Source organism: Chrysemys picta, chromosome 20 (genome assembly GCF_011386835.1).
Source record: "Chrysemys picta bellii isolate R12L10 chromosome 20, ASM1138683v2, whole genome shotgun sequence".
Classification (NCBI taxonomy): Eukaryota; Metazoa; Chordata; order Testudines; family Emydidae; genus Chrysemys; species Chrysemys picta.
The window spans coordinates 2,094,731-2,117,418 of NC_088810.1; the positions used below are offsets into that span (position 1 = coordinate 2,094,731).

The window sequence follows — 22,688 nt, forward strand, 5'->3', positions numbered from 1 at the left end:
CCAACTCCCTGTCCCTGGACAAACTGAGGAGCTCTTGGTCCCAATTTCCTTTCCAGAGAACGCATGTTCCAACCTGCGCGTCTTTGTCAGGGAAACATTTTGGTGGGGGAGGTTTAGGTTGGATATTAGGAAACACTTTTTCACTAGGAGGGTGGTGAAGCACTGGAATGCGTTACCTAGGGAGCTGGTGGAATCTCCATCCTTAGAAGTTTTAAGGCCCGGCTTGACAAAGCCCTGGCTGGGATGATTTAGTTGGTGATTGGTCCTGCTTGGAGCAGGGAGTTGGACTAGATGACCTCCCGAGGTCCCTTCCAACCCTGATATTCTATGGTTCTATGATTTTATGAAACTCCGTTTATTAAAGCACCACCTATCTGCGTCTGGGCCCAGTTACCACCCTGCTCACTGGTTTTTGTTACAGGCCCGAGGGGTGACATCTTCCCTTTGCCCAGTCTTGGAACAACGAGCGCTTTGATCTTGGTCAAGGTGTCTGTCCCACTTGGCATCCTGTTGATTTCGGACCAATTCTCCAACTCTTTGAGGCTGTTTCGAACTCTCAGCCTGCCCTCCAAAGTGCTTGCAACCCTTCCTGGCCTGGGGTCAGCCACGGATCTGAGAGACATGCTCCCCACGTCGTTATCCGAGTCATTAATAAACATATGGAAGAGTTCCAGTCCCAGGACTGGCCCCGGGACCCCACTAGATGTCCTCCCAGTTTAACCATTAATAACTACTCTTTGAGGAGGGTCTTCCAACCAGTTGTGCACCCACCTAGTGGTGATTTCTTTGAGCCCTCATTTCCCTGGCTTGCTTATGGGAATGTCAAAAACCCAGCGAAAATCAAGCTCTATCTCATCTTCAGTGTCTCCCCCGTGCATTAGGCCGGGAACGTTGTCGATCTTCAGAAACACCCATCCCCACACCTCCCACAGGGCTGCCCAGGGCATCAACTGCTCCCCACACATTTCAGTTATTATTTTGATTCCCTTAGTTACGCCGCCAGCAGTAACCAGGATCCTGAGGTTTTGCTGCTGTGTGTTCTTTCTCTCGCCGCTTCCGTTCTCTATCTGAACCAGCCTTTGGTTCTGCTATAAAGGAAGGAAGGGTGGGGGCTCTGGCCACGGCTGGTGACTGAGACTTCAGAGAGGGAAGCACCTGGGTCCGCTGAAGCCCACGATAACCAAAGGTACGTTTATTATTCTTCATTCTACGGTAGCAGCCGGTGGCTCCGGTTAGCGATGGGCGTCCGGGAGCGCCAGGTGCTGTACGCATGTACTGAAAGGGTACTGTCTTCCCCAAAGATCTTGCAGTAGAAGATCAGGGTTCCTGTTGCTCCAGGCAGTGCACAGACCCCAATATTGTCTCTGTTGTGCCGGGTGCTGCACAGATCCCAGCCAAGATCAGGGCCCCGTTGTGCCAGGCGCTGTGCAGACCCTGACCGAGATCAGCTGCTGCGTTAGCAGCTCATGACAGACAGTCCCTGCCTTCAAAACACTTGCACTCTAGATAGACCAAGGAAGGATCAGTCTCTCCACTTAACAGATGGGGGAAACTGAGGCACAGTGTGATGAAATTACTCAGACGGGTGTCTGGGGCTGACCCAGGAATAGAACATGGGTGTCCTGAGTCCCACTGGGAACAGTGCTGCTCAACATGGCCATACATTGCTAGATTATTGGGCTTAACGGGTAGAGATCAATGACTCCATGTCTAGTTGGCAGCCGGTTTCAAGCGGAGTGCCCCAAGGGTCGGTCCTGGGGCTGGTGTTGTTCAATATCTTCATTAATGATCTGGAGGATGGCGTGGACTGCACTCTCAGCAGGTTTGCAGATGACACTAAACTGGGAGGCGTGGTAGATATGCTGGAGGGTAGGGATAGGATACAGAGGGACCTAGACAAATTGGAGGATTGGGCCAAAAGAAATCTGATGAGGTTCAACAAGGACAAGTGCAGAGTCCTACACTTAGGACGGAAGAATCCCATGCACTGCTACAGACTAGGGACCGAGTGGCTAGGCAGCAGTTCTGCAGAAAAGGACCTAGGGGTTACAGTGGACGAGAAGCTGGATATGAGTCAACAGTCTGTCATTGTTGCCAAGAAGGCTAACGGCATTTTGGGCTGTATAAGTAGATGCATTGCCAGCAGATCGAGGGACGTGATCACTCCCCTCTATTCGGCACTGGTGAGGCCTCATCTGGAGCACTGTGTCCAGTTTTGGGCCCCACACTACAAGAAGGATGTGGAAAAATTGGAAAGAGTCCAGCAGAGGGCAACAAAAATGATTCGGGGTCTGGAGCACATGACTTATGAGGAGAGGCTGAGGGAACTGGGATTATTTAGTCTGCAGAAGAGAAGAATGAGGGGGGATTTGATAGCAGCCTTCAACTACCTGAAGGGGGGTTCCAAAGAGGATGGAGCTCGGCTGTTCTCAATGGTACCAGATGACAGAACAAGGAGCAATGGTCTCAAGTTGCAGTGGGGGAGGTCTAGGTTGGATATTAGGAAACACTATTTTACTAGGAGGGTGGTGAAGCACTGGAATGGGTTACCTAGGGAGGTGGTGGAATCTCCTTCCTTAGAGGTTTTTAAGGGCTGGCTTGACAAAGCCCTGGCTGGGATGATTTAGTTGGGGATTGGTCCTGCTTTGAGCAGGGGGTTGGACTAGATGACCTCCCGAGGTGCCTTCCAACTCTGATATTCTATGATTCTATGATCTGGAAAAACCTGTGAGGTGACCAAGTTTGCAGATGATACAAAATTACTCAAGACAGTTAAGCCCAAAGCTGCCTGTGAAGAGTTACAGAGGGATCTCACCCAACTGGGCATCAAAATGGCAGAGGAAATTCAAGGTTGATAAATGCAAAGTAATGCGCATTGGAAAACATAATCCTAACTATACATATAAAGTGATGGGGACTAAATTAGCTGTTACCACTCAAGAAAGAGATCTTGGAGTCACTGTGGACAGTTCTCTGAACACATCCACTCAATGTGCAGCGGCCGTCAAAAAAGCAAACAGAATGTTGGGAATCATCAAGAAAGGGGTAGATAATAAGACTGAAAATATCATGTTGCCTCCATATAAATCCATGGTACTCCCACATCTTGAATACTGCGTGCAGATGTGGTCGCCCCATCTCATAAAAGATATACTGGAATTGGAAAAGGTGCAGAGAAGGGCAACAAAAATGATGAGGGGGATGGAACAGCTTCCATATGAGGAGAGATTAATAAGACTGGGACTGTTCAGCTTGGAAAAGAGACGGCTAAGGGGGAATAGGAGAGAGGCCTGTAAAATCATGAGTGGTGCAGAGAAAGTGCACAAGGAAGTGTTATTTACTCCTTCCCATAACACACGAACCAGGTGTCACCAGATGAAATGACTAGGCAGCAGGTTTAAAAGAAATATACGGAAGTACGACTTCACCCAGCGCACAGCTAGCCTGTGACATTCGCTGCCAGGGGCACCATTTCAGATCCGGGGGGGGGGGGGGGGGGAGGACTTTAACCATCATTCCAGGAGTATGTAGGCAGCTGAAATCTTTAGTTTTTTTGGCAGATAATAACTTAGAATTAGGTGGCAGGCGCTCTGTATCTAATTCCTATATGAAGAAAGAAAAATATAGATACAAACCCCAGTGAAAGCCCCATTTTACATTTATGTGTAAACTTAGAACAATCAGGAGATAACATAGCAAGATATTCCCACCCCAAGCCTTGAGGGATCGTAAGAGAATAAGAACGGCCAGACTGGGTCAGACCAATGGTCCATCTAGCCCAGTGTCCTAGCTACTACCAGAAGACGATGCCAGGTGCATCAGAGGGAATGAACAGAACAGGCATTGATCGAGTGACCCATCCCATCATCCACTCCCAGCTTCTAGCAAACAGGCTAGGGACACTCAGAGCAGGGGGTCACATCCCTGCCCATCCTGGCTAATAGCCACTGATGGACCTATCCTCCATGGACTTATCTAGTTCTTTTTTGAACCCTGTTATAGTCTTGACCTTCACAACATCCTCTGGCAACGAGTTCTACAGGCTGACTGTGCATTGTGTGAAGCAATACTTCCTTTTGGTTAGTCATTTCACTGGGTGACCCCTAGTTCTTCTGTTATGAGAAGGTTAAATAACACTTCCTTATTCACTATCTCCACTATCTCTGAAAACATTGTATAGCCCTCTCTCATATCCCCTCTCAGTCGTCTCTTTTCCAAGCTGAACAGTGCCAGTCTCTTTAAACTCTCCTCATACGGAAGCTATTCCACCCCCCTCTTCATGTTTGTTGTGGTTCTCTGAACCTTTTCCAATTCCAATAGATCTTTTTTTGCGATGGGGTGATCACATCTGCACACAGTATTCAACATGTGGGCATCTCATGGATTTCTATAGATTCAATATTTTCTTTTCTGTCCTGTTATTGATCCGTTTCCTAATGATTCCCAACATTCTGTTTGCTTTTTTGACTGTCGCTGCCCATTGAGTGGATGTTTTCAGAGAACTGTCCACACTGACTCCAAGATCTTTCTTGAGGGGTAACAGCTAATTTAGACCCCATCATTGTATGTGTATAGTTGGGGTTATGTTTTCCGATATGCATTACTTTGCATCTACTTTCCTATATCAGTTTTGAAGCCTTAATACAAAACCGAACATTTTAATGTATGTTGCCTTTTGGAAAATGATAAGCAGGCAAATATACGCACTTTTAATTTGTGTATCTCATTCCTCATGTAAAAGTTGAGTCTAAAGTAGTTGAGTTTCCCCTCAAACATTCTTCTGAACCATGGGATAACTAATGAATTAGAGAAGTTCCTTTTGGCACTAGCTTAATAAAAAGGAAGAACAAAAAGGTTTTCGGGTGACACTGGAAATAAAACTGCCCGGCTTTGTGGGGGAGACTCCTGGAGCTCAGCTCTCACCAGGTCCCTTCTCTGGGCCAAGGCTGCCCAGGACCTGCCCTCCCCCGGCTCCCATCCCACCCGCGGGGGCCGAGGAGCTATTTCCCCACAGGAAGGGCTTTGAGTGCCCGCTGGTGCCGGGGCTGCGAGCGCTGCTGCTGGCTGCGGGGGCTGGCGGGGGGGCTAATGGGCGCCCAGGCTCTCAGCCGCCCAGCCGGAGGGGGCATGTGGGGATCTCGTTATACCCGCTCTGCTCAGGGTGGGGGCGGACAGAGCCACGTGGACAGCTCCCCCCTCCCTCTCCTGGCCACGGAGCAGCCCACACAGCTGGGAATTTACATCCCACAGCCCGGCGTCAAGAGGGGGAGCTGGGGGGAGCTGTCGGTGCAGCTCCCGGGGGACAGCCCTGTCAGCCAGCAGCCACGTCCCACTCAGAGCCCAGCTACGGGCTGCGGGTTCCTCCGGCGAGAGCGCGGGGCAGGGGTTCATTTTCCTGTTTGCATCCGGCTGTGGTAGGAAACTCAGAGGATGGGGGACAGAAGCCCCTCTTGCCCTCCCTAAATGGCGACCCAGGGGATGTTGTGAAACCCAGAAGTATAACTGGGCTCAGAAGACAATGAGATCAGTTCCTGGAGGATGGGTCCATCAGTGGCTACTAGCCAAGGTGGCCAGGGATGCAGCCCCTGCCCTGGGTGTCCCTAAACCTCTGACTGCCAGAAGCCAGGAGTGGCCGACAGAGGCTGGCTCACTTGATAATCGTCTGGTTCTGTTCATTCCCTCCGGGGCACTTGGCACTGGCCACTGCCAGACACAGGACCCTGGCTAGACGGGCCATTGCTCTGGTGATGTGGATATATTTTCTAGTGGTCTTAACTCGTTTCATTTTCCTTCTAGTCCCATCCACATTGTAACTCCCAGGTTCAGACCGCCGAGGCTCAGAGACCTGATCGGTCCCAGCTCACACACACCAGGTCCGTGGCTGAGACGGGGAGAGAACCCAGGAGTCCTGGCTCCCAGCCCCAGTGTCTGCCTGTTAATCACCTGACTTGTCAGCGCTTGCTGTCCTACAGGGCCCACGTGACCTTGTGGTCTGCTCCGTCATGATGAAAGTGCTCGTCACCCTCTGTGTCCTCGGCGCTCTCCAAGCGACCGCAGCAGCTCAGAACGAAACGGGTGAGTCACCAGCGGTCGGGGCTGGCAGCCTGAGCTGTGGCCCCCCCATAGGGGACAGGAGGGGCGTGGTCCTGCTTTAAAGAGCCTGTGAGCCCTCTAGCGGTGCTCACTGTGTTCTGTGATTGAGACACCCCCAAACCCCAGGTCGTTTGGAGATAACGGTTGGAAAATGGGGGGCGTCAGGGGGTTCCCCCACAATGGAAATTTCAAGCTGTCCATGGAAAATCGAAACATGCAAAATTTCAATCCTGAAACGTTGCCGCAGTGCCTTGTGGGAGCTGTAGTTCAGGGACCTTGTGCTCTTTTTAGGAGGGGAGTGGGGTCTAGTGGTTAGAGCAGGGTGGGGCTGGGATCCAGGACTTCTGGGTTCTAGTCCCAGCTCTGGGAGGGAAGTGGGGTCTGGTGGTTAGAGCAGAGGGGGCTGGGAGCCAGGACTTCTGGGTTCTAGTCCCAGCTCTGGGAGGGAAGTGGGGTCTAATGGTTAGAGAAGGGCCAGCTGGGAGCCAGGACTCTTGGGTTTACCCCCCCCCCCAGCCCTGGGAGGGGAGTGGGGTCTAGTGAGTTAGAGTGGGGGGCAGTCTGGGACCCAGGACTCCTGGGTTCTCTATCTGTTTCTGGGAGGGAAGTGGGGTTGAGTGGTTAGAGCGGGGGGCTGGGAGCCAGGACTCCTGGGTTCTCTCCCCAGCTCTGGGAGAGGAGTGGGATCTAGTGGTTAGAGCAGGAGGCTGGAAGCCAGGTGCATCATGAGACACGTAGTCCAGGTAGGAGAATAGGAGCAGGAGACAACTGAATGTCACCTCCCATGATGCACCAGGTGCCATTTCTGGGTTCAAATATGACCGTTTTCGGCCCCCAAAATCAATTCAGTTTCTGGCTGTTCAGCATTTCAGCCACAGGGGGCAGGGGGGGCAGAGTGCAGTCCCGCGGGTGGGGAAAAACAAAGACAAAACAACCCCACCAGCTACCCAATGGGCTGTGGGTGGGGAACTAGCCCTGCCAATCAGCAGGAGGTGTGGCCCAGCTGGCTCTGATCAATCACCAATCACTGCCGAGGCTGCGGGCAGTGGGCGGAGCCTGAAGGCTATATGAGTCGGACCCCGCGCACTCCAGGAGGGCCGGGGGGCGAGAGGTGACCCACAGCAGAAGGGGTCACTCAGCCGCAAGCCCTAGAGACAACGCCAGAGCTGGGTCTGACCCACGGCTCTTTGGGCAAGATGGTGTCGTGTGCGGGCACCGATCAGAGCTTCTGTGAAGAGATCGGTGCACGGAGAACTCACAGGGGAATGGGCCCGAAGCAAACAGCTGCAGATGATGGTGAAAGCTGTGTTGATGCACCCCTGTTTTGTAAGAACTGCTACGTCTTCTGCTTTCCTGTCTGCCCCTCACCTCAGGTTCTGGGTCATCTGGGCCCACAAGGAATCGGGGGGTGACATCAGAATATTCAGCCCTTTGCCAAGGTCCATTTTCCATCCATGAATGGCCGGAATGGGAAATTTTCCGCTGCCGTCGGGACCCGGCGGGGTAACATTTGCGGGTTATTATCAGGTGAACGCAGAAGATGTCACAGCCCCTTGGTGGTTTGATCTGCTCCCCAGCCCTGGGGTGGAATAGCGCCCCCTTGAGTGAGGGTGGCTGTAGGTGAGCAGGGCTATTGCACACTTCCAAGGGCTTTTGCACACTTAACCCTTTCCCCCGGGCCACGGGGTAGCAGTGCCAAGTCCGGGGGAAACTGAGGCAAGCAAAATTGGGAAGCCAGACGTTGGTTGGGTACAAAGATGAGTTTTTCTCCCTGCCCCCCCCCCCTCTCTTTTCAGGGACGCCTCTGGCCTGTTTCTATTGCAAATCTGGGCAAAGCTGTCACACCGTCCCCCAGACCTGCTCCCCGCCCCAGGACGCCTGCATCATCGTTCAAGAACACAACACGCTCGGTGAGTCCCGTCGTGGCGGCTGTGGGAGGCACCCGTGCGGCGGGAACCCTGCTCTTGGGCGCGTTTGCCATGCGCCTCCCTAGCTGCTCCCGAGGGCGGTCGTGGGGTCCCCGTCAGCGGAGGTTTTCCGACCAGGTTGGATGAACACCTGTAAGGACTGGTCTAGGTTGCCTTGGTCCGTCCTCAGCACCGGGGGCTGGACTGGATGAGGTCTCTTCCAACTAGCGGTGGCATGGGGCGCTCGCCGGGTGATCGCAGGGAGCCCCCCAGCAGCGAGGGGCCCCCCAGGCCTGGGGACTCAGTTTCTTGTCCCCAGGGACAATATGACAGCCAAGGGGAAGTGCCCGCCCCACTCAGCGTCATGGCCCAGGGATGGCAGCCCCCCCCGGTGGGATGATGCCACCCCCCCTGTGGTTTTGGAGGGGCAACTAGTCAGGACCCTGGAATTGAGCCTAGCAGGGAGGGCACCCTGGGACGAACCCCCCCTGCTTCCAGCCCTGCGGTCCTACAGAGGCAGCTGCTGATGGTTATAAGGTGGCGAGGGGTGGCGGGTTTATCCTGGAACGGCCGCGGCTCAGGGGCCGTCCTGCTGAGCGAGGCGCCAAGGAAGAAAATGTAGAGGGAACGGCTGGGATTCAGGGCCCGATCCCCTGAGGCGCCCAACTCTCCTAGATCAGGGCCTTGGGCGGGAGGCCCCTCTCTCTGCCTGGGACGATCTCTCCCCTGGAGGTGGGCGCCGAAGTCAGGCCAGGCATTTCCCGTTTGGAAAGAAACAAGGGAGACCCCAGGCCCGGCTAATCTCTGCTCTTGGAGCTGCTCTGACTGGGGCAGCTAACAGAATGGTCCCTGGGCTGGGGAGAAATCGGCTGTATTACCTGGTGGTTAGCGCCGTCACCTGGCTGTGGGAGACCCACCTTGAGGATCTGCCCATGCCAATATTTAACGGGGGCCGTGCGGCTGCGGTGGCTCCGTCAGCGTAACCGGCACGTGACGTTCCCTTCTTGCTTCGCTGCCTTTCCAACAGGCGCAGAGAATTCGGGCACGTACCAGTCCTGCGCCGACTCCCGCCAGAGCCTCACGGGCTTCCTGGCTTTTTACTTCGGGGCCAAGGTGGCCGTGGAGATCCGGTCGGAGATTTGCAAGAGCGGTGACTGCAGTGCCGAGTCCACGCCCTCCAGTACGTACCGCCGGCTTCGGGTCTGATTCGCAGGCGCGGGGAAGCCGCTGGGTCGAATCTCAAACCTCCAAGGAGCTGCTATTCCCGGCCTCGGGGAAAAGCCAGGAGATTTCCGAGGACCCTGGGGCAAGCGGGCAGTTCGGGGGGAAGTCATTTGTCATGGGAAGCAAGTGGGGATGAGACACGTGCAAGGGAGAGAGGGAAGTTTTAATGCCTTTGTCCTGGTAAGACCTTCCCTTGCACACTGTGTCCAGCTGTGGTCCCCAACCTTCAAGGCAGATGAATTCAAACTGGGCCAGGTGCAGAGCAGGGCTACGGGGCTGGTCAGAGACATGGGGAGCCGGATTTATGAGAGGGGACTGGAAGAGCTGGGTTTGTTTAGCCTGGGATAATGCAGGCTGAGAGGAGACCTCATTGCTCTCAGGGGGCATCTTCTGGGGTGCAAACTGGACCAGTAAGGGGTCACCCTGTAACCATGTGTGCCTGAAAATGCCCTATTTCTGTAGCTTACAGCCTGCAGTCCCCTGAATGTCTGTGGGCTGGGCAGCAGGTGTCCAGCGCTCTGCCCCTGGTACCCTCCACTCCATGGCTGCTGCTTGCAAAGGTGACCCCAACCCACGCCCCCCAGTCAGAGACACAATCCGGTTTGTTTGCTCCTTTAAAGAGACCTAGCAGCTTGCCACAGTACCGGCAGTTAACCATCGCTTCTGTTCAAACACCGCACCAGGCTGGCTGAGATCAGTCTGAGATTTCCAAAGGAGTCCGCACCCCCATTCGGAATTCTTTAGGGCCATTTCTTACCGACCCTTTTCTTCAACCCCTTTGGTTGAAGAACCCATCTCGGCCTCCGTCGCTGGACAGGCACCAGCGGGCCGGAGCTCCTGCACGCGGCGAAACATGGGTCCTTCCACCGAGGCGGGTTGAAGCCCCTGGAAACTGCTGGGTTTTGTCTCTCGAAAGGAGCAAACGTGCACGGAGCAAGGTGGACGCAAGCCCTGACTAGTCCGGAGTGTGCCCCAGAACACGACAGGGGGAAGCAGCCCTGAGGGATAAGAATGATAGAAGTTGGTGGATGAGGTGGGTGCGGGAACACACGGGCCAGGAAGCGACCGAGGTTGGAAGTCAGGATGTTTCTAGTGGCCAGAGGAGAGGGGTGGCGGGACAGCTGCCCGCTGGAGGTGTGGGGGCAAATAACCGCGCTAGCTGCCTGAGCGGGATGATGTACCGGGTTGATGGCCTGGGAGGGTCCTGCCTGTCCTACGTTCTCCTGCTGCGGTTTCTTCCCGGAGCAAAACCTTCTTTCCCCGGCTGCCTTTCAGGGCGGGCTATCAGCAACGTCCCCAACGGGCTGCAGTGCCCGGCCTGCTACGCCCCGGGCTTCGAGAGCTGCGAGAGCGACGGGAACCTGCGCTGCACGGGAGGTGCTGACCAATGTGCTGTCGTCGTCGGGACGCTGGCGCAAGGTGCGGCTTCCTTCACTCCAGGGCGGGTTAAATCCCTGGGGAGTCGGAGGGTGTCCTGGGGCTCGTCCGCGCCGGCTGAGCCAGGAAACGTCCCTTTGCTTAGCAACAGCCGAAACAATAGAGCCCGTCACTCAAAACAAAGAGCTGCATGATCAGACTCTGTCCCGGCTCCAAGCCCCCCAACTCTAGCTCACTGCACCCCACTCCACTCCCACAGCCAGGGATAGTACCCAGGTGTCCTGGTTACCAGTTCTCTCTAACCACTAGACCCCATGTCCTTCCCAGAGGTAGGGATAGAACCCACATGTCCTGGCTCCCAGTCCCCCTGCTCTAGCCACTAGATCCCATTCCCCGTCCAGAGCCAGGGATAGAACCCAGGAGTCCTGGCTCTCAGCCCCCTGGAGATTCCAGCAAGACTTGGAGTCCTTTTGCATATTTTTGGTGATCCGCTCTGGTCAAAAGGGGTAAAAATATTTTACCCCCTTTGCTGAGCAGCAGCAAAATTCTAGGGCCTTGTAGATCAGTTTCCCACTGGAGGAGAAATCCGTGGGGCAAAGTCTAGTATTTCCTTAGGGCAGCTTGCCTGTTTACACTGTTTCCACCAGTCCTGGAACAGAGGTGGGTGTAAACGGCATGCAGGCTGTTCCTTTAATCTCCGTTCAAACTCAAGGGACTCTCAGGGAATATTTCTGGAGTCAGAGATTCATGCAGAGAGCAATTTCTCCTGCTGCTTGCCACAGCTGCCCTGGAAAAATACCACATGAAAAAAACCAGACTGCAAGCTTGTCCGACTAGGTGAAACATCTGCCCGGAGGGTCATTGCTTCTGTAAGATGAGCACACTGCACCCCCTCAGAGCCCCCTGTGCCCCAGGAACTCCCTGCCACTCCTCCTTACTCCATGTGCCCCCCATACCCAGGTACCCCCAGGCCAGGGGCTCCGCATGCTCCTATCCACCAAAGCATGAGATGCTGTCATACGGCATGCAGGACCTCCCTTTGCTAGGCCAGTGATAACGATTCAGAGGCCAGGGCATCTCGCAAAGAAACGTGGGTTCATCTTGAGGACCGTGCTGGAAGAAGAGTGGGGTTCCCCCAACCCCCAGAGGTTTATTTTTCCTCAGTGCTTGATACTGGTTCCATTGTTGATGGAATAATGTGTCCAGTGCTGGGGTCGGGGAGCACGGTGGTAAATTGGAGTGTGTGGGTGGGGGGGGCGAGAGGGGGGTCCAGAGAAGAGCCATGGGAATGATCCAAGGCATGGAAAACCTGGCTTTAAAGTCCAGGGACCTACGCTACGCAGAATGCCACATTCACTGATCACAGGGGTCCTTCCTGGCCTGAGAATTTATTAACCAGGCTGGGAGCTACCCCAAGACCACTAGGGCTTGGAGATGAGGTCCCTGGAGAACCAGCCTGGGCCCGATCATGGCGTCACGGAAGGGATTAGGCTGTGCCGTGTCTGATCTGCTCTGGTTTCCCCACACAGGTGCGGTTGCGATCCCGTTTGCAGGCCGGGGCTGCGCTACCCGGGCGGCCTGCGGCATCAAGACGCTGGAATCGGGGGTGTTCACCTACAAACTGACCAATGTCCAATGCAGCCCAGCGCCCAAAGCGCAGACCAGCAGCGCCACCCGGACTCTGGCCTGGGGTCCCTTCACCCTGGGCAGCATCGTCCCCCGGGTCCCCCTTTTCCTCCCTGCCCTTCTGGGGCTATGCCTCTGCTAATGCCCCATCTGCATGACTGGCCGCCCCACAGGCCATTAGTGTCTCAGTATAACCAATGCGCTCTGCCTTTCTCCGTGCCTGACTGTGCCTCAGTTTCCCCCTCTTTGTAAGGGGGATAACAATGGTGAGCTGCCCTTGCAAAGGTCTTTGGGATCCCTGGATGGGCAGGGGCTTGAAACAGAGTCCGATACAGCCAAGAGGAGACTCTCTGCTAATTCCGTTGGGTTTGGAGCAAAGTGCTGGGTATTATTAATATCCCCTCACAGCTTCTCCTCCAGCCTTTCAAAGATCCCTGCGAGGGAACAGACCCTGGACTCCTGACTTGCAGCCCCCCAGCTCTAACCACTAGACCCCACTCGCCTCCCAGAGCTGGGGATAGAACCCAGAAGTCCTGGCTCCCAGCTCCCCGGAGACTCCAGAAATGGTACGAGTCCCCCTGTGCATTTCAAACTGCTCTGAATAAAGCATGATCAGAGATGGAATCGCCCAGGAGCGTCCCTGCATGTGCGTGAGTTTGTGTGTACCAGCGCTGACCGTGTCTGCTCCGCTTTCATGTGTCTCTGCCAAACACCAGTGCTTCAGGGAGCAACTCTGCCTCCAGAACGGACTCCAATCAGAGGCTGCAGGGCACAGCAAACGCACCTGCTCTTGCACACCTCCCTCCACACAAAAACCTTGCACAATCCCCCCACCCCAGAACTAGCAAAACCCCCGCACGTCTCCCTGCGAGTCACAACTTGCTCGCACAGTCAGAAAAAGTCCTGCCCAGGCTAAGTGTAACAGCGCCACCTGGTGACGCCTGCCCTAACGATATTCTGGAGTTCCCCCTATTCACTATTTACGTGTCGTTATGCTGAAGGTTGCTAAGGGCTGCCAACGGGTGACTCTTGGGTGCAAAGACAACCCCAGACCACATGAGAGCCGATGGCTGTGGCAAGCACCTGCCTTCAGTCTCAGGGCAAGGAGCAATTAAGCCCCTCTAAATAGCAGAAAGAGCTAGGAAAATGGAGGTGACCACCCAAGGCACATGGCTGCTCAGAGCTGAGCCCCGTGGGCTGTGGGGAACCCAGGCACTAGGAGGTCGGCTGCAGCTGCCGTGCCGTGGAAGAGAGCGAGCTGCAGATAATATCAGGAGACTGGGTTGTGTTTTCCTCCACCGCGTTTCATTGCAGAAAGGAAGAGCAACCGCTAAGAGGGGACTGCAAATATTCCAGTGTTGCCAGCACTACTGCTATTTGGTGCTTTGTTAGAGACCCTGCTCCGGGAGTCACGGGATTAGGTGAAAATTTCAGCTTTCATTAAAAAAAAAAATAGATAAATTTCTAACAGAGCTGCTTGAAAATTTTCCAGTGGCTAATTCCTCAGCCAGAGGCTGCTCTACGTGGAGTGTCTGCAAGACTAATCAAGTCTTTGGAGGCTCCCAGGGGGTCTCTGTGTTTATATGGCCCAATATGAGTGAATCCCAACCAGCTACCACTACCAGCAAGTAGATCGACGCACATGTCTCCTTGACTGTGACTGGGGTCCCAGTGGGCGCCAGCTATGGTCACTCAATTAGGGTGAACTGCAAAGAATGGACAGTCTGTGACGGGTTAGATCACAGAAACCCCCTTGGAACTGCCACCTGATTTGCTCTGACTACCTCTGAGCCTGTTTTCCCCGCCAGCTTGGGACTTCAGTACCCTGCCTGGTTTGAGCCAGACCCGCTAGCCTGCTCCAAACACAGCCCCAGGTCTGAACCATGTCCCCCAACGGCTGCAGGCTTAACTGAAAACAGAAAAAAAGAAGTGTTCCTGTCTCTAACACTCAGATGCCCAGGTCCCAATAGCGTCCAAACCCCAAATAAATCCATTTTACCCTATATAAAGTATATACAGCAGGGGTCAGCAACTTTTCAGAAGTGCTGTGCCGAGTCTTCATTTATTGACTCTAATTTAAGGTTTCGCGTGCCAGTAATACATTTTAACGTTTTTAGAAGATCTCTTTCTATGAGTCTATAATATAGAACTAAACTATTGTTGTATGTAAAGTAAATAAGGTTTTTAAAATGTTTAAGAAACTTCATTTAAAATTAAATTAAAAGGCAGAGCCCCCCGGACCGGTGGCCAGAACCCGGGCAGCATGAGTGCCACTGAAAATCAGCTCGCGTGCCACCTTTGGCATGCGTGCCATAGGTTGCCTACGCCAGTATACAGGATAAACTCATAAATTGTTCGGCCTCTATAACATTGATAGAGAGATATGCACAGCTGTTTGCCCGCCCCCCCCCCCAGGTATTAATACATACTCTGGGTTAATTAATAAGTAAAAAGTGATTTTATTAAATACAGAAAGTAGGATTTAAATGGTTCGAAGTAGTAACAGACAGAACAAAGTGAATTACCAAACAAAATAAAACAAAATTACAGATGAAATCTCACCCTCAGAGATGTTCCAGTAAGCTTCTTTTACAGACTAGCCTCCTTCTAGTCGGGGTCCAGCAATCACTCCTTCCCCCTGTAGTTACAGTCCTTTGTTCCAGTTTCTTTCAGGTATCCTTGGGGGTGGAGAGGCTATCTCTTGAGCCAGCAGAAGACAAAATGGAGGGGTCCCCCAGGGGCTTAAATAGACTTTCTCTTGTGGGTGGAGACCCCCCTCCTCTCTCCTATGCAAAATCCAGCTCCAAGATGGAGTTTTGGAGTCACATGGGTAAGTCACATGTCCATGCATGACTGAGTTCCTTACCAGCCAGGGCACATTCCTGGGAAAGCTCCGATGTGGATTGGCATCTCCAAGTTCATTGTTCGCTTAAGTGTTTCTTGACTGGGCACTTAACTTGCAAATTCCTTTCTAAAGAAGCTGACCAAATGCTTCACTGAGTCTAATTAAAATGAAACAAGTACACAGCCAATATTCATAACTTTGAATAGAAAGATGATACATGCATACAAATAGGACGAATAGATTCAGTAGATCATAACCGTTACAGAGATATGTTACACAGCCTATGTAGCATAAAACATATCCCAGTTATGTCATATGTAGGGATAGCTCAGTGGTTTGAGCATTGGCCTATTAAACCCAGGGTTGTGAGTTCAATCCCTGAGGGGGCCACTTAGGGATCTGTGGCAAAATCAGTATTTGGTCCTGCTAGTGAAGGCAGGGGGCTGGACTTGATGAACTTTCAAGGTCCCTTCTAGTTCTAGGAGATGGGATATCTCCATTTATTTATAAGCATAGTTCCATAAAGCCTTATGGGGTGCAACGTCACACAGACAATCCCCATAAAACTGGTGGATATTCCAACACTTAGATTTACCAAGACAGCATAAAACAGCTTCTTTTGGTTACTCAGAAGTCCAAACAACACTGTTCCCTTAAATCTTATTTCATCGTATAATAGAAAAGGTTCTGCCAATCCCAAAGGATCGGACACATCACCGCCCAGGTTAATGAATGTTCCAGATCTTACCCAAATACACACTACAGCCAATTCTTATGAACTAAACTAAACTTTATTAAAAAACAAAAGAGAGAAAGTATGGTTAAAAGATCAATATACATACAGACATGAGTTCAGTTCATTGAGGTGCAGATTCACAACAGAGATGGTGAGCTTCGTAGTTGCAAAGAATTCTTTCAGAAATAGTTCATTGCTTATAGTCCAATGTCCAAATCTCATAGTCAGGGCGTACCAGCATAACTGGGACCTCAGGCTTGCGACTCAAACTTCCCCTGATGAAGCCTAAACAGATCTGAGATGACAGAATCAGGACCCAAGGATCTTTCATACAATTTCATGTCTTTGGACAAGTTGGAGTTCCTGGGGGAACAAAGGGAATTAGGATGACGTTGAAGGAGGTCCATCACCGGTACTGAGCTATACAAATTAACGTACAGCCATTTGCTTGTTCCTCTGCCATTCTCAGTACATTTCAAAGAGTGACAAATACTGAGATATCCTGTGTTTACAATTCATTTAAATGACAGGATGTTCTTTTGACTCTGAATGATCAGAATACAGCACAGACAGGGACTGTTGATTACGTTGTCCACTCTACTCAGAGATATGTAAATACACAAAACCACAAACGTTCTCTCTCCACAGGTCTTCTGAGGGTTATTTATTTTGCAGGATGTTTAACCCTTTCTAACCACCAGTGAGGCTGGTGTGGAAGGGTGAAATTAAAGCTCCTGGATACACCTTAAGGACCTTCCAACACTGATATGAGCTGTGTTTACACTGAATTCTTTGTAAGGCCAAATTATTGATGCATGCGTTGGCCCCAGACATACTTTGGGAAACACTTTAGTGATTCCAGGGTTTGGTCTATGTGTTAACTTAAGGTAGCCATTAATGTTTTTTAAGGAGCACTTCCGCTGACTTCCGCTGTGAAGGTTGTGAGGTGTTGTACCTCAGTTTCCCTTTTGCACAGCAGTTCAAGATCAGATACAGGCACTAACTCTGGGATATCAGTATCACCAGGCCTTTTAACACAGTGTGTGTTGTCATGTCATGAAACAGTCTAACCATGAAGGCTTTTACAACATAATGAGTTCTCATGTATCACCCCCAACATGTTCAAGGGTTTTTCCAAAAACCCCTGCACATTGTACATTGTTACAGTTCTTGGTATCAGTACCACAGTCACAAAAGTGAACATTAACATCACATTTATTGCCCGTGTACATTCACAATCATGTTTGTCATGCCACGTCTTTGGCTCAACACCATTGGGGTTTTGGCGTTTTAGGGTTAACCTGTGGCTTTCATTAGCAGGATCAACTTTTCCCCTTTCTTCGTGTTCTGGAGCTCTGAGCTCTTTTGCTTAACAGAGTCCATTGGCTGGCTGGGTGTGTCCTTTTTGCTAACAGCTACAGGCAAGTCTTTCTCCCCCCAGTCAGACCGGTAATTAGCATCAACACAGACACTAGCCTGTTTATCAATTTTCAGATCCTCAAGCGTTACCAATTCCAAGGCTGGACTCTGTCTTAAAGAGACACCGTCCATTTTCACTAGCACGTTAGACTCAAGGTTCTTTTGTCCTTCCATTACCAACCTCTGCTTCCACATGGAATCCGATGTCAAGTCCCCTGAGAGACTCCAAGTCATATCCATAATATCTAGAGAGGAGAGTTTGCCTGCTCGCTCCTGCATCCTTTCCCCAGTACCTGAGTCACAGACTGCTTATTCAAAGAATCAACATGGAGAGGTTCATGTACCAACAACATTGTCCCCCCAACAAGCTGGTTAAGCTTGTAGGGCTGTTTAAACTCCCTAACCATTTTTATTTCGTCTGAAATCTTTTCAAAGCTCTCCACACTGGGTCTTTCTGAAGGAAGGCCGGTGGATTCATACACATTTGGAAGACTTTGGCCATTAGGAACCAACACACTTTCCTTAGAAGACAGACTGTTTCCTATCAACAATGCACTGCAACGGATTCTTTATGAGCTTTATTTATGTCCAGAACCGACTTTGGCACAACAGACAAATCACCACATTTCTTCTGAGTTTTACGTACATCCAGAATCACCTCTGGCCCATCAGGAGGGTTTTCACACAACTCCTTTTCAGGTAAACTGCTAGACTTCATAGTCACAAGATTAGAAGCATTCTCTTCCTTGTTACAAGTTTCCACACTGTCAGTGGGTAACAGTCCAATCCCCTTCATGCTTTTCTTGTGCCCTGGCTATGATATCACCCTGATCAGACAAGGTTGTCATATCTTTACCCAGCAACACACTAGCAACAGGCAAAACAGAAGCACCAGAATCACTTGGTCTTTGGGAGCTATTTATGACATTAAATGGATGCAACCTAGTTACAATGTCATTATTCCTAACTGACACAAATTTAGGACCACTTCCTTCCTGGTCTTTAGTTGTATCCAGAATCAACTCTGGGTCAACTGATAAATTTTCAACCATCATAGGCTGACAGGTTTCTTCTGTCTGCTTTACAGACAGAAAAGAGCTGGAGAAACATTCCCCTGTAACAGACACACAACTTGGGATATCCTTTCCCTTGTCCCAGCACACATGGCTGTTCACGGACAATTGCTTGGAGATTGGGGCAGCTCCCTTCATAGGCAAGTCATTGCCCCTAACAGACACAGGAACATTTCCTTCACTGTCACAATTCTCCACACTGGTAACAGGTAAGGTGCAGGGATACTCATCTTCCACTGTCCTTCCCTTCCCAAACTGCTGATTAGACAAAGCCATCAGCTCAGAAGGCTGCCTCTGCTCATCTGAACTCTCTTTGCCTTCCCCGCCCTTAACAGATAAACTGCTGTTTTCCACAAATAGTTCTTATTACACTGAGCTACTGTAAGCACATCACCTTTACCTGGGCCAGGCTGACTTCCCCAAGCTTTACTAGCCAACAATTAATCTCGCACCAAGACTGTCCCTCTTCCTTCCTCAGTCGGGGCTTCAACCTCATCACCAACTTTAATTTGCTCTAGAGAATCATCTTCCTGAGCCTTATGTAATGCCAGATTTACTTCTGAGATATCAGACAGACACGCAGAACTTTCTTCCACATGTGCACTGCTCCTTTGCCCAGACAAACAGCTGTCTTTCTCAGACAGACATTTGGAGAAACCCTCCGTAGGCAAATCCTTGCCCCTAGTAGACACCGGATCAGGATTATTTCTTTCCTGTGACTGATTTATGTCAACCTGGCTGAACAAAGCTTTAATATCATCCCGAATCATAAGATCCTTAGGCAATAACTTCCTTACACCAGCGATAACTTCATGTTTAACACCATTCCAGTCCAGATGGATTCTGGCTAAAGGCACACGGACAGTAAACTCACAGAGGATCACAATATTCACACTCTGATTTGGTAAATAATCTTCCTCTTTGACAAGATCTGTTTTGACAAGAGTGATCTTAGAAGCTGTCATTTGCCCTAAACAGCTTTTCCCATTGACTTTTACATTCTCCACACAAGTTACGGGGTCACCGTCACCTGAGCTCACAGCAAAAGCATTTACATAAAAGGTGGCCATGTCAAACAACCTACCAACATGGTTACAGACTAGATAGATTCTATCCCCATCCTTGCTGTTGAGAGGAGCTGGTTTTTCAGGATGGAACAGTTCCTGTTGTTCCTTTATTCTCTTCAGCTGGAGCGTAAGTCTGTCCACTCTTGGTGTAGCTTCTAGTTCCTGCAATGGAATAGATGCCATTCTCTGTTCAGGTTCCAAACACGGGCGTTCTCCATCCATATCAGCTATGTTTTGCTTTTCTTGCCATTGACGGTATCCATTCTTTGTTCACGTTCAAACTGCTGCTGGTTTCTCACCGCAAGCATTTTCGCTGCCTCGGCTTCCTTATCCCCGGCAATTAACAGATTGTTCAGTTCCCGCACTGGGGCCTTTTTCTTAAAAGACAACGCCCTCCGTGAGCCCAATTCTTCCCGGCTTTTTCTGTCAGGATCTTGATTATGGGTCACTCACTCTAACTGATTTTTAACCCTTAAACTCTCCAATATCAAAATTAAATTTTGACAGGCCGGTGGCTCTGATCCAAAAAGCCATTTAACCCATGGTAATGTGTATCCAAGCACGACTACGCCACTGTGACCGGGGTCCCAGTGGGGGCCAGCTACGGTCACTCAATTAGGGTGAACTGCAAAGAATGGGGCAGACAATCCCCATAAAACTGGTGGATGTTCCAATACTTAGATTTACCAAACCAGCATAAAACAGCTTCTTTATGACCTTACTGCTTACTCAGACGTCCAAACAACACAGTTCCCTTAAAGTGACACAGCCTCAGGCCTCCATCCAGGTACCCACGTCAAATATAATGAAAACTTCTGTAAATCTTATTTCATCATGTAAAAGAAAAGGTTCTACCAATCCCAAAGGATCGGACACATCACCTCCCAGGTTAATGAATGTTTCAGAACTTAACGTATCGGGGGGGTTGCCGTGTTAGTCTGTATCCACAAAAACAACAAGGAGTCTGGTGGCACCTTAAAGACTAACAGATTTATTTGGGCATAAGCTTTCGTGGGTAAAAAGAAGTGGGGTTTTTTTACCCACAAAAGCTTATGCCCAAATAAATCTGTTAAGTCTTTAAGGTGCCACCAGACTCAAATCTTAACCAAATACATGCTACAGCCAATTCTTATTAACTAAACTAAACTTTATTAAAAAACAAAAGAGAGAGTGTCTGGTTAAAAGATCAATATACATGCAGACATGAATTCAGTTCATTGAGGTGCAGATTCACAGCAGAGATGGTGAGCTTCATAGTTGCAGAGAGTTCTTTCAGAAATAATTCATTGCTTATAGTCCAATGTCCAATATCACCTTCAGGGCGGTACCAGCATAACTGGGTCCTCAGGCTTGCGACACAAACTTCCCCTGATGAAGCCTAAGCAGATCTGAGATGACAGAATCAGGACCCAAGGATGTTTTATACAATTTCATGTCTTTGGACAAGTTGGAGTTCCTGGGGGAACAAAGGGAATTAGGATGACGTTGAAGGAGGTCCATCACCGGTACTTAGCTAGACAAATTAACGTACAGCCATTTGCTTGTTCCTCCGCCATTCTCAGTACATTTCAAAGAGAGACGAATAGTGAGATATCCCATGTTTACAATTCATTTAAATGACAGATGTTCTTTTGACCTCTGAATGATCAGAATACAGCACAGACTGGGACTGTTGATTACGTTGTCCACTCTACTCATAGATATGTAAATACACAAAACCACAAACATTCTCTCCCCACATGTCTTTTGAGGGTAATTTATTTTGCAGGATGTTTAACCCTTTCTAGCCATGCGTCACACCCAACACGCTATCACTACGCGCAAGTGGATCCAGGCACATTTCTCCTTGGTGACGGGCAGCAACGGTGGAGGACATCAACTCACCCTCTTCCTCCAGGCCCTGGCTGGGTCCATCCCATCCTGACTCCCCCCTTTCCTGCCAGCCACGTGGGTCCCACTCATTCAATAAGACCTCTGCAGTCTGGGTGGAGAAGGACAGCTTGGTTCTAATTCCCCTCTGCCACCAACCCCCTTTCTCAGTCCAAAACCCATGGAAGTCAGTGGGGAGTCTCCCAGTGTAAGGGCTGGTATTTGGATGGGGTCCGTATCATCCCACCATTAGCCAGGGCAGATGGCAGGACCTTGGCTGGCAGGACAAATACTTGGGACCCCACTCCTGACACCAGCACTTCTCCTGGGGAAGTCTGTGCCCACCCATCTGGAGTGGCTCCCCTGCTGGTGTCGGCAGTGGGAAATCATTGGAAGGTCTTGCAGTTATCAAGTGGACTAGGCTCTGGGTTCGATTCCTGACACTGGCACAGGGCTGGGGACTCAGGAGATCCAGATGCATCTCCCCACCCTGCCATTAGCTCCCTGTGTGACTCTGGGGCAAATCCCGGCTCCTTGCCTCAGTTTCCCCATTTACAAAATATGGATAATGATCCTTCTTTTGTCAATTTAGATGGCAGTCTCTTTTTGGGGGGCAAAGACTGACCCTCATTGTATGTCCCAATTTGGGGTGGGTGTGTCTGCACAGCACCTGGAGCAGTGGGGACCTGATTGCAGTTGGGGGGCGGGAGGGGAAGCTGGTGTGGCTGTCTCTCCACTTCCACCTCTGAGAGAGGCCACGGCTCCTCGCAGTTTGGTCTGCGATAGACTTTTCCAAGCAAAGATAAAAAATGGGGGGGATTAGCGGTTCGCAAGGGGCCCCAACCTTCAAGCGGGACAGGGCCGTAAACAGCCCAGGCTCTGACCTGCAATCAGGCAGAACTGTAGCCTTTTATTCACCCCACCTTTAAGCAGGGCTCAGGTAGTGGCGAGCACCACACGCAGTCTATGGGGCTCAGATAGGGGTGACTGAGGAGCGCAGGCCCCCTGGAGGGGGAGTCCTGGCACCCCAGGAGTGAGGTGGCAGGGGGGACACGGGCCCACCCATCTCCACCGCATCCCAGCTCAGGGCTCTAACAGCGGCAGAGGGGTCTGCCACTGGGTCAGCGGGGATCCGCCCGCAACACGCTGGTCAGCTCTCGACCAAACAGTTGCCTGGTTTCCCCCGGCTGCTTCCTACTGTCCCCCTCAGGGGTACCTGTGTCCGGGGGTCGTCCTCAGTCTCCCCGAGATACACCGCCAAGGGTAGTGGTTCCAGCTCCTCGGCATCCAGAGTTGCAGGGCCCTCGGGGCAGCCGCGGTTCTCGGCGCCCTGCTGGGGAAGACGCGTCTGTCTCCCTCGGCAGCTGCCTCTGAACTGAGCTGCTGGGCCGACCTTTTATACTTCCCCTTCCTGTCCCCGCCTCTGCTTGCGGGGCGTGGTCCTCCTGGCTC

The 22,688-nt window shown here is 51.2% G+C and overlaps 1 protein-coding gene across 3 annotated transcripts; it reads left to right on the plus strand.

The window, feature by feature from the left end:
- The first annotated feature begins 1,058 nt into the window (after positions 1-1,058).
- On the plus strand, positions 1,059-12,856 carry LOC101942009 (phospholipase A2 inhibitor and Ly6/PLAUR domain-containing protein-like). Of its 3 annotated transcripts, none has more exons than XM_008177236.4 (6): positions 1,059-1,186; positions 5,973-6,075; positions 7,890-8,003; positions 9,028-9,180; positions 10,500-10,643; positions 12,131-12,856. In XM_008177236.4, exons 2-6 carry the CDS (start codon positions 6,003-6,005, stop codon positions 12,367-12,369), a joined length of 723 nt encoding a protein of 240 aa, XP_008175458.2. In that variant the 5' UTR covers positions 1,059-1,186; positions 5,973-6,002; the 3' UTR covers positions 12,370-12,856. The 3 variants fall into 3 exon arrangements, with proteins under 3 accessions (XP_008175458.2, XP_008175457.2, XP_065430123.1); XM_008177235.4 differs by having other exon boundaries at positions 1,061-1,186; positions 5,797-6,075; XM_065574051.1 differs by lacking the exons at positions 1,059-1,186; positions 5,973-6,075 and adding an exon at positions 7,215-7,419.
- The last annotated feature ends 9,832 nt before the right edge of the window (positions 12,857-22,688 follow it).

What these genes read in the sequence shown, in the direction of transcription:
- LOC101942009 (XM_065574051.1), top strand. Translation starts at nt 7,290, where the DNA reads ATGGTGTCGTGTGCGGGCACCGATCAGAGCTTCTGTGAAGAGATCGGT. An exon ending in TGTTGATGCACCCCTGTTTT is followed by an intron (nt 7,420 to 7,889) that starts GTAAGAACTGCT and finishes CTCTCTTTTCAG; the next exon opens with GGACGCCTCTGGCCTGTTTC. An exon ending in TCAAGAACACAACACGCTCG is followed by an intron (nt 8,004 to 9,027) that starts GTGAGTCCCGTC and finishes CCTTTCCAACAG; the next exon opens with GCGCAGAGAATTCGGGCACG.